This window comes from Amphibalanus amphitrite, unplaced genomic scaffold (genome assembly GCF_019059575.1).
Source record: "Amphibalanus amphitrite isolate SeventyFive unplaced genomic scaffold, NRLGWU_Aamphi_draft 002038F_arrow, whole genome shotgun sequence".
Classification (NCBI taxonomy): Eukaryota; Metazoa; Arthropoda; class Thecostraca; order Balanomorpha; family Balanidae; genus Amphibalanus; species Amphibalanus amphitrite.
The window spans coordinates 14,153-25,971 of NW_024883531.1; the positions used below are offsets into that span (position 1 = coordinate 14,153).

At 46.2% G+C, this 11,819-nt stretch overlaps 1 protein-coding gene across 1 annotated transcript; it reads left to right on the forward strand.

Moving 5' to 3' along the window:
* The first annotated feature begins 379 nt into the window (after positions 1–379).
* LOC122376166 (alpha-(1,3)-fucosyltransferase 7-like) lies at positions 380–6,751 on the forward strand. The gene is made up of 2 exons (XM_043355892.1): positions 380–506; positions 3,356–6,751. The coding sequence occupies exon 2, from the start codon at positions 3,367–3,369 to the stop codon at positions 4,651–4,653; it is 1,287 nt and encodes a 428-aa protein (XP_043211827.1). The 5' UTR covers positions 380–506; positions 3,356–3,366; the 3' UTR covers positions 4,654–6,751.
* The last annotated feature ends 5,068 nt before the right edge of the window (positions 6,752–11,819 follow it).

Genomic DNA, 11,819 nt, shown 5'->3' on the forward strand with positions numbered 1-11,819 from the left:
GGCGTGATCCAAGTCTCTGCTCTAGCTTCAGCACGGCGGTACGCATCTTTAAATTGTTGCTCGTTGAAATTTTCAGTGGACGCTGATAAAGAATAGAGGAGCAGCTATACAAAAAAAAAATCAGGCTTCTACGAGTAACTTTTCAAATGTTCAGTGCAGAACAGAAAAGCTACCTGAGGGCGAAGGTGGCAACCCCCCCCCCCCCCATGTGCGGGCGAGGGTTAAGTAACAATCAGGACTGACTCGTCACTCAAAGCCGGTGTTTATCTCACGTATCGCGCTGCAGCGCAGGTGAAACTGTATCAGAGGGTACGTTGCATCGCCAGCTGCTCCGCGATATCGTGGTATCGCGGGCCACTGTTGGGTTGGGAACCCGACCGTTGGGGGCTCAGTTCGCGTTGGTCGCCGCCACCGACACGTTGTTGCGGCTCCGGTATACCGTCACGGGGCTCGGTCGACTGTGCCGTGACCTGTTCAGCTCGGAGTGGCTGGATTTATCCGGCAAGGTGTGTATGTAAGCGTGGCTTCCTTTTGTAAGTGTGTTTATGTTTTATTTGGCTATTTATCTTTATTCTCCCGGTTTTTTGAGCGCTGTTTTAAGGTGAGGTCTTGTTTTGAGGTTATATACACGTATGCATGAAGCACATCAATCAATAAGAGACAGCCTCCCTTCACCATTGACCACTATACATACATCGAGATATAATAAGGGTGGTAATTGATAAAGGCCATTATATAATAAAGACGGTAGTATGCGAACTTTTCAAATCAGGCATAACACTGTCACTATTAGTGCATAGCGTTAACGCCGCAGCCACCCAATACGACCAATGATGTTTTGCCAAATCATAATCTAATGCAAAATTGCATGGTGGAAGGGCTGATTATCAACATCGAATGCAACGAGCGCGTAGGAACCTCACGAAAAGTGAAGAGGGGGGGGGGGGGTAGCAAAACTTCAATTTCACTTTGTGGGAGCCCCAATACCCTGTTAAGAATTTCTTTGCAGTTTTGTGCTCATCTCACCTTGCTGAACCATTTCCCCATCTTAGTTTTGCATTTAAATCTAAAATACATATTTTACTAAAAAAAGGCTGAAAAGTGGGGAGGCTATGCCCCCCCCCCCATCCCACGCCTATGTAATTATTGAGAAAGCCTTCAAAAATGACTATGATGTCTCCACAACGCAGATGTCTTTTGAAGATGTCGATGAGATGCTATGCTACCCAATCATGTAAAAAAGTTTAGCAGTTTACCTGCTATTCTCGCGCCAAATTTCAGCAGTTTATAGCTGCTATTTTCGGCTGCTCACATCCCTGTAAATCGGTTCCTGCTAGAATTTTAGTAACCTTAAGCTGATAAATTACCTGCTAATCGTGGTGCTAATTAACTTGTTGCATTTACTCACCCTATAGGCTATATGGTCTTCTATAACGTAAGGATCTCTTGTAATTCATGCTGCTAGTTCGTTGTTTATTATCCTTCTTATCAACAGTCGGATTATCTTTCTCCTCTCTCTCTCTCTCTCTCTCTCTCTCTCTCTCTCTCTCTCTCTCTCTCTCTCTCTCTCTCTCTCTCTCTCTCTCTCTCTCTCTCTCTCTCTCTCTCTCTCTCTCTCTCTGTCTCTCTCTCTCTCTCTCTCTCTCTCTCTCTCTCTCTCTCTCTCTCTCTCTCTCTCTCTCTCTCTCTCTCTCTCTCTTCCTCTCTCTCTCTCTCTCTCTCTCTCTCTCTCTCTCTCTCTCTCTCTCTCTCTCTCTCTCTCTCTCTGTCTCTCTCTCTCTCTCTCTCTCTCTCTCTCTCTCTCTCTCTCTCTCTCTCTCTCTCTCTCTCTCTCTCTCTCTCTCTCTCTCTCTCTCTTCCTCTCTCTCTCTCTCTCTCTCTCTCTCTCTCTCTCTCTCTCTCTCTCTCTCTCTCTCTCTCTCTCTCTCTCTCTCTCTCTCTCTCTCTCTCTCTCTCTCTCTCTCGTATAGGGTGTGTCTATCGCTGCTGGTTTTTGCACACACCACTGCATTACAAATGTCGGTGCTGACGAGCCCATAGGGCTCCATGTACCTACCCTCTGTGTCTCTCTCTCGTGTAGGGTGTGTCTTTCGCTGCTGGTTTTTGCACACATCACTGCATTACAAATGTCGGTGCCGACGAGCCCATAGGGCTTCATGTACCCTTCCGCCAGTCCCGGGCTGATCGATGTCGGTACCGGCCGAGCTCCCACACCCATAGCGATGCCGTCTGTTGTGTAACAGTCTCCACAGTGACCAATTGCAGCCCGCCTGATATCGAGGCACCGTTCTGCAGTGCCACTGCCCAGTTTACCCGATAGCCGGGGCAGCGACTTACAAATGGTGCACAGCACTACCGTGGTCAGTGTTAAGTTTTTTTAATGTCCTTTTGTGGTGAGTATATTCACGGTGACTATAAATAAGTATATTGAGTGTTGAAGAGCAGTGCAGTGAAACGATATAATTGATAAGCTGCTTTTCATAATGATACCTAAGCGAACCTTGACATAGTGAAGATGATAATATTTAGTTAGTTTGCTATAAGTGACATTGTTAATAAAGAATGTCGTAAAATATAACGATATTAGACTTAGGTATGGTGCCTCAGGCGGACGCCGTAGGGTATGAAAGAAGGAATGTATGTCCGTACTTGTCTATACAATGGGAAGGAGTGCTTACGAATCTGTATTGCCACTTGTGTCACGTTGTCATTCCTGCTGATGGGCTCAGGGCCTTACATAGTTTTTGTGAGTCGAGTCAGCCGCAGGCAGCACGTGTTGAAATAGCGTCATATGGAAGTATTGTATGTAGGTACTACATACAGAGCTTATGTTTACCTTATTTAGATGCAGTCATCAACATGGAAAGTCCTGACGTCGTGTAGGTATACGAACACGGAGTGTTAGCGTGTTTTCTGAAATGTACGGAAGACATGCAGTTATGCCTTATGGCAGGACTCTGATTGAGTTTTTATCGGGTTACTGTCTCATGTCTGTGCGTGTCACTTTTCACAGCAACAAAAAAAGAAAACATGTGTACCAAAGTCATCTATTTTGACCGGATTTGTCCTCTTTGTGCCAAGCCGTAGGTACATGCAAACGTATTTTATGTTGATCACATGATGTCCTGCACCGAAAACTAAGCTCATGGTAATTTTCATTGTTCATTCTCACCGAAAAAAAGTTATGCAGCGTACAAAACTCCAGGACCGCCCACTGTTGTTTCGATGTTATTGTCTACCACACCCATGTGGCGGCAAAACAATCCCATTGCATTTGTGCTCCCACCCCTTTCCCTCCCTCCCTCCCTCCCGGCCCCCTGGTTTCCGGTAACGAAGCTATTTTTGTGCACCGTAGGAGTTACCTAAATGGCTTCGTGGAGGATGACGCACAGACGACCGTCACTGTCGCCGCTGAAGCTGAAGCGTCGCTCCCCGGCGTCGTGTGTGGTGAAGTCGGTGCTGGCCACCGCCCTGCTGCTGGTGACGCTGTACCAGCTGCTGGCGATGGATGTGATCCGGCTGTCGAGGACGTCAGAGGTGCCCGCGTCGGCTCGTCTGTGGCCGGGCCCGGAGGCGGCGTTCGGGGCGGAGGATCGCACCAGGATGTCCACCCTGGGCCGGATCCTGCTGCTGGGCGAGCCGCGGCCGGCAGCTCGCGGTGTCAACTACACGGTGGCTGTGTGGCGGCACGGCGCGCGCCTGGAGCGGCGCCTGCTGCGCTCCTACGGCTCCGGCGCGGCGCGGCCGCCGCTGCGCGGGTGCGCCGTGCAGAACTGCCGACTGATCTACACGGAGAACTCGGAGGAGGCGGCTGCCGCTGATGCGGTGCTGTTCCACCTGCAGCTGACCTCGGAGAGAGCGCTGCCCGGCCGACGGCGGCCGCAGCAGCGCTGGATCTTCCTCAGTGACGAGAGTCCGCGCCACGCGTTCCTCACGCGCAACAACATCTCGCACTACAACGGCGTGTTCAACTGGTCGATGGGCTACCGGTACGACACGGACGTACCGGTGCCGTACGGGCGTACGGCGCCGGGCAGGTCGGAGACGCCGCGACCCGTACACACCAGACTGGCGGCCATCATGGGCTCGAACTGCGACGGTAGCGGCCGCTGGCAGCTGGTGAAGGCTCTCCAAAAACTGATCCCTGTCGACGTGTATGGTCGCTGCGGAACGCTCAAATGTGATGGTCATTACAATAAGGACTGCCCGGTCCTCAGCACCTATAAGTTCTATCTCGCGCTCGAGAACAGCCACTGTGATGGCTATATCACCGAGAAGGTTTTCTGGCACGCTCTTGGCAAGGGAGCTGTTCCTATTGTTTGGGGCGCCAAGAGGAAAGATTACGAAATGATATTGCCGCCGAAAAGTTTCATATTTGTTGAAGACTTTGCGTCAGTGGCAGAGCTTGCAGCGCATCTGAAGTATTTAAATGACACACCGTCCGCATATGAACGTTATCACGCGTGGCGAGATTCCTATTATGTTCTGAACGAGCATGGTTATTTCGGTTCGCCGATTCACTATTATTGCCGCATCTGTGAAGCGTTGAATTATAATAGCCAGACTCCAAAGACAATTTCAAGAATGGACAAGTTCTGGGGTGTAAATGATCATTGCATTGTGCCTAAAAAAGAAAAATATGTGGCCAGATGATCAAAAATATCAAGTTTTCAACGTGCGAAGGTGATGAGGTAGACTACTTTTCGACAGAGTTCTAGCATCATTCCTTTTATGTCGAATACTTAGGCATGTGAATTGTGCATTGTGCTAAAAAGACATTTATAAGGAAGTTAAACGGCTTGGGATTTTTCTTGTCGGGTCCACTGAGGTCAAATGCTATCTACGTTTTTGCTAATAACCTAGCTCACAATATGGCTACATATTCAAATCTTCAATCTATCTCCAAAGGTGGTGTCATTGTATTCTTTGTTATCAGCCGAGTCAAATGGTATGCCACATGATGCATTTTGATGATCTGATGAGCCCGCATGAACTTAATTAATTAAACTTCATTTAATTTTCAGTGAACTTTTAATTTCACTTAAACTGGTAGCAAAACCAATTTTTTCGATTGCATTGGCGTGCTGAGTTCATTGGTGCTTTTATTCTTCCTCTACCTTTTCAAGATCAAAAGTTGGAAGCGAGAAGACTTTTGAGCGTGTTTTTAGCCAAATGTTTTTTTTTTACATTTTTACCCCCTCCCCAAAAATAACTAAATAAATGATGACCTAGAGTCACCAATTTCACACAGGGGCGAGCTTTCCTTCCACCTCACCTACCCTTTAACTTTGGTGGTTCTGAGTGCCATTGGAGCGAATCGCCAGAGGGGTCGTCCGGCTGTCCGCGTTATTGAAAAAGGCACCGGCCTGGTGAGGGTTAACCCGCGCCCCGCTGGGGGGGCAGAATCTGCCCCCCCCCCTCCCGTTTTTCGCCAATAACTTCTAAACGCCTTACGCCAGCGACGTCAAACTTTCAGTACCTTATCATACATCAATTTGACACGTTCCCTAAAAATTTGAGCGAAATCCGTCGGAAAATTTTTGAGAAATTAACGTTTTAGTGACGTCATGTTCGCCATTTTCGCCTAAAAAACGGCAAAATTTCAAACGCCGCTAACTTCTTCATTTTTAAAGGAATCAAGACGTAACAAAAAAGGTTATACGTGATTCTACTTTGTCTATCAAATGGCTATCTCGGTTTTTTGAAAATTTTGGATTTTGGCCAAAATTTTTCCCAAAAACTGACTTTTTTGGGAAAATATTTATAAAATCCAAAATTTTGAGTTTATCGAAAAAACCGGAATATATGTCAAAGAAGTCGTCTATGTGCACCTACATACCAATTTTTAGAAGAATCGGTTCAAAAATGTGGGAGTTATTCAAAATTTTATGACGTCACGACACACAAAAATTTTGAAAAATGATTTTTTGGAAGTTCTAGACCTCGTACGGAAATAAAAATAGCATCATTCGATTCGGCGTGAAAAACTGCATCGGATAGACACCTTTTTAGGCCTTAACAACCAACTTCAAAATTTGACCTCACTTGACCTGACCTTGACCTGACCTCGACCTGAAATTCATCCAGAGGTGGTCCATATCACTTATTGAGTGTGCCTATTGAATTCCATGAGTAAAATGACCCATAAAACATGTGTGGCACATGCCCTTTTCTATATTTTGTTTTTGGTGACCTGACCTGACCTGACCTGACCTTGACCTTGACCTTTGAATGACATTGTGTGCAACGAATATTGTCTTGGTAGTCTAAGAACACGTTTTGGGCAATCAGTCTCAGTCCATTCTTCGGCAACTACGGTGCAAGGCCGATACTGTAGAAACTTGCATTTTGTACCCTTGACCTGACCTTGACCTGACCTCTGACCTACTTAAGCAAAAAAATTTGGGCTCTTAAGATCCGCCTTGTTGAGAGCTTTCGATTGCCGTTTTCCCCGTCTTTCTACGACCATCGGTTCGGAAGTTAGACAGGGGGGGCAGAATCTGCCCCCCCCCCCCCCCAGCAGGGCGCGTATGGCTGAATAGCCCAGCGGGGCGCGGGTTAAATGAAAAAGTGTTGCTTGTAAATTATTAGCTATGCTTGTTTGTATTGCTGAGATGTTTGTATTGACTGTGCCTGATATGATATGATATGATATGTATATGACTGTGCCTATCAGCCATGCTTGATTGCATTGTTGAGATGTTTGCATTGACTGTGCCTTGCAATGTGCATACAAGGTTATTGAAGTTTAGCTATGAACGTTATTGTAATAAGTAATAAGGTGGTGAAATACTTGAATCAGCAGCATAATTAAATATCTTAGAGGTTTAATTCTTTGTTGGGTTAGGCCCTTTCGGTCGACAAGACCATTGCAGAGCCGGAAGGATGATAGGAATTAGGGGGAGACATTGGTCTGGGCAGGCACCCTAGTGAGTCGCCGGGGCTGAGCACGTCCGAAGACAGGCCACCCAGCCCCAAGGCACTCACTGCACCCGGCTACGGGGTGCGCTCCCTCGGGAGCAGCGGTGCCGCTCCAAGGGAGCAGCCCGCATGAGATAAAGTTGCCTGTCCAGCCCGGAAGGGGGTTGCGGTGTGGAGGAGAAGGATTTCAGTATCCTGAGGATAGAAACACGGATAGGTCGACGGACGGACATAGAGGTGTGACCGTCTGCTCACTATCTTTAAATGTCTAAACTTCGCCTCAAATTGTAGGCTAAGCTTAGACTTTTAACCCTCGTGGGTCCGGGGGCGCTTTTCGCCCCCCCCCCCCTGGCGAATATTGGGAATATAGCGTTGACCCAGGAAAAATACCAAAATTCTTTTGGTGAACTGAGTTCAAAGGTCAGGTCATCAACCCGCTGGGGTTTTAGTTTTTCGCGAATAACTTCTACAGAAATGGTCATATATATATATATATATATATATATATATATATATATATATATATATATATATATATATATATATATATATATATATATATATATATATATATATATATATATATATATATATATATATATATATATGTTACGGGTCATATGCTAACTTGGGCAGTATGCAAACTACCCGGGCAGTATGCAAACTACCCAACAGCCCGGGCAGTATGCATACCGCCCGGGTAGTATGCATACTACCCGACCCCTTGGGCAGTATGCATACCGCCCAAAAATTGGGCAGTTTGCATACTGCCCGCTTCTTGTCTTGAAGTTGTGTATTCCATGTCCATTTTAAAAAGTATTAATGGCTCTATAAGTATTTGCCGGTCCCGTAGCTCAGTCGGTAGAGCGTTGGACTCCGCGTGGTGCGAGCACGCGTTTCCGGTTATAACAGTCCGGGTTCGAAGCGCGACGGGCGATGGACGTTTAATGAGCCTCCTTACAGATATGACGGTTTGTGGCAGGCCGTAGCCCGTAGCCAAGCGAAGTCGGTAAGAGGACCGGCCGTGCGCGGCTCTGTGCGCACTTTAAACTTTGGACTCCAAATTCTGCCATAGAACCGGCATTGCGCGATCGGAGGGTAGAGGGCAGGGTTACCGCAACAAGCTTCGCTTAGCGGGGGCTCTGTCCCTGTGAATCCTTCTATTCAAAAGGTTCGGACTAACTTTAAAAAAGTAACGTAGTTTAATCGCGAAGTGTTTTTTCCCGTCAAACGTGATTTATCGATCGAAGAGTGAAATAATGTTTTGAATATAAAAATTTAAAATATTTCCCCAGAATTTCATTGAATTTCATTGCCAGCGGCCAACAAGTCACTTTCATCTGAAATGACGACATATGTAGTGCCATCACTCGCTGGCTTTGGTTTGACACTTGGACCTGTAGAGGGCGTTAGCATTGTTTCAATAGCTAATGTTACATGAAACCATTTACATGTAAGACGTTACAAGTTGTTATGGTCGGGTTACCAAGTCAGGTCAAGTGACATTACCCCAGGAAAGGTTGGAATGCTCGCCATAGCTACACCGACCTGACGATCGCTTTGAAACTTTAAGCGACTAATAAGTGTAACATTAGGTTCAAAAGGCATGTATTTGAATTTTGATATCATACCGATGACTTTTAGGTCAAGTCAATATTGCACAGTCTCCCTAAAAAGTTGACAGGAGAAAGTTGAAGGACGCCCCTTTTGCTGAACGTCATTCTAAACACTCTCAAACATCGGGTTACATACAGGTAAACATGACGCACTGAATAAAAAAAAATTGCACTTGTGACCCCTTTTTATGACCATGAGGTCATATCAGGTCATAAAAGGTCTCCGGCAGTTCTTTTACCATTATTTTTTTATGGAGACGTGTTGGGGCGATGGTCATGTAAACAACCTTAGATGTGTTCAGTTCGACGATAAGGAGCGGCTGATAAACAACATGACCTTTTCATGTCAGGTCATGACCTTGACCTCAGGTCAAATTTGGAACTTAGATCAATTTTGAGTACTTATTCCAGAAAACGCTAACAGAGCTATCGAATGCGTCTTTCTGCGGCGCTGTAGCTCTCCTATCTTCTGAGTTATGGGCGAATTTATAAAAAAAGGAAAAAGACGAAATTTGATCTTTGATGACCTCTGTTGCCCTATTCTTTGACCTGGCCAAATGACTAGGGCACTTTCGTCATGATCTTTGACGCTATTTCGAATGCCGGTTACCGCATCTTACATGCCGCTTACTTCTGTTCCGCTAAGTGGCACGCGGGAGTCGAGCAGGGGTGTTCAACCCGCCATCCAGCCCGGCACGACTGGCGCCGAGCACCGCCCCGGAGCGGGTTAAAGCGTCTGCCATTGACATGTATATGTGAGCTATTGCATGAACTAGTCTCACGGGCCACGGTCAGCATATTGCCCGAGTAAACATCTTGCCCGTGAGAGAAAAGGTGGGTAGTATGCATACTACCCGGGCAGTATGCAAACTGCCCGGGCGGTATGCATACTGCCCAAGGGGTCGGGTAGTATGCATACTACCCGGGCGGTATGCATACTGCCCGGGCTGTTGGGTAGTTTGCATACTGCCCGGGTAGTTTGCATACTGCCCAAGTTAGCATATGACCCGTAACATATATATGTTACGGGTCATATGCTAACTTGGGCAGTATGCAAACTACCCGGGCAGTATGCATACTACCCAACAGTCCGGGCAGTATGCATACCGCCCGGGTAGTATGCATACTACCCGACCCCTTGGGCAGTATGCATACCGCCCAAAAGCTTGGGCAGTTTGCATACTGCCCGATTTCCGACTTAAAGTTGTGTAATCCATGTCCACATTAAGAATATAAATGACTCTCTAGATAACAATAGATCGACCGAGAAGAATTTTTGTCGTCAAACGTGATTGATCGATCGTAGGATGGAATGAGGATTGGAATAAAGTGTTGAAATTACTTTTTCCCAAATCTATTGTTGAATAACCAGTGGCCAACAAGTCATCGTCATTGTGAAGCGTGAACTGAGTAAAATGAAACGACGACGACAAAATTTGACGTCATCAATGTTGAAGAGTTTTTTTTCGCTATAACTTTGCCAAAAAAAGAGGAATCAATCTCAAATTTGGTATGTGGATAGGCGGTAGGAACTATCACATATTTTCCGTTTTTTTCGAAATGAAAAAAAAAACTTTTTGGATTTTTTGAATTTTTTTCCCTATTGTATTAAAAAATTACTTTTTTGATTTTAGGGGGTCAAAATCGAAAAATTTTAAAATCTGAAATAGCAGTTTTGTAACCCTCTAATTCGACCCTTTTTATACCTATTCTTAAAGGGACTATCCCACCTTCTAAAATGTTGTTAAAACCAGTTAAATTGTGCCCGACTTTATAGATTGGATGACCAGGAACACGGTTCTGCCATTTATTTTTCATTAAACATCTAAGGCTTCCCATATTCCAAACACAAACTTTCAAATATTTGACGTCACAGCCCAAAATTGCCTCCTTCCCTAGGCCACATTACTGTCATAAAGCTGATTCTTTTTACTCTGTAGGCACCACAACAAAGTTCAGACCAAGTTTTAAGCGATTTTTCAACGAACAAACCCATTTAAATCAGAATGACTAAACGAGGTGACGTCACACTAACGGTCGCTCCATGTTGAAGATAGGGCCTTGTACAAGGCCCATTTTCAAATGAAGGGAACGAATTTCTTCAACACCAAGAGGCCGCGGGGGTTGCAACCTAGATAGATATAGGTTTCTGAACCTCGCCGCAAACTTGGCTATCTCAACTCAAACCCCATGTTAAAGGTGGGATAGTCCCTTTAAACATTTTCTGTATCTATAAAGCTGTAGGCCTGACAGCTCTTCCCGCGAAACCTTTTTTGGGTCGAAAATGGCAGAAATGACGTCACTCCGACGTCATTAGCGGCCAACCTATCAAAGCCTTTGGAAAATTTTTGGTCACAATGTGTAATAGCTACGATCCCGGGAGGGTACTGAAAGTTTGGTGGCAATCGGCGCAGCGGAATTCTGGATATATATATCGAAAAAACTAAGGGGGACAAAAAATGCCCCCCCCCCCCCACCACCACCCGGAAGGTTAAAACGTTTGTCATTCACATATATACGCGAGTTACTGCATTAACAAGCCTCAGGAAGTGTAGTCAACATACTGCCCGAGTAAACATCTTGCCCGTGAGAAAAAAGGTGGGTGGTATGCATACTACCCGGGAGGTATGCATACTGCCCAAGGGGTCGGGTAGTATGCATACTACCCGGGCGGTATGCATACTGCCCGGGCTGTTGGGTAGTATGCATACTGCCCGGGCAGTTTGCATACTGCCCAAGTTAGCATATGACCCGTAACATATATATAAACCCGGGCTCATAAACCCGGGCTGTTATAACCGGGAACGCGTGCTCTCACCACGCGGAGTCCAACGCTCTACCAACTGACCTACGGGACTGGCTCAGTTATTATCTGAGGAAGTTCGGATGCTGCGATCTGAATCACCTAATGAGATGCCATGCACAATATATAAATTCACGTGTGTGCGCTGTCCTCAAGCCCGGCACGTGTCAGAAGTGAGCAGAGGCGGATCCAGCTCAGAGTTTTGGGAGGGGGGCAAACCATAACAATTTATCGATTCTTTCCATGCATCGTCCATAGGCGTAATGTTAAAATTATGCCGTTTGGGGAGGGGGCAAATGCCCATTTTGCCCCCCCCCCCTGGATCCGCCACTGGAAGTGAGCCGTGAGCGATTGGGAGCTCCGTTCAGCCCAGCTCATCACCGACACGACATAAGATGGCCCAACGACGCTGCTATGGCGTCTGATGAGCGTCATGACACCAGGCCCGCTGCCAATTAGCTTGTTTATTGCTCAGACTC

Bases quoted from the DNA above. Each gene is read 5' to 3' on its own strand.
- LOC122376166 (XM_043355892.1), top strand. From the start codon at position 3,367: ATGGCTTCGTGGAGGATGACGCACAGACGACCGTCACTGTCGCCGCTG.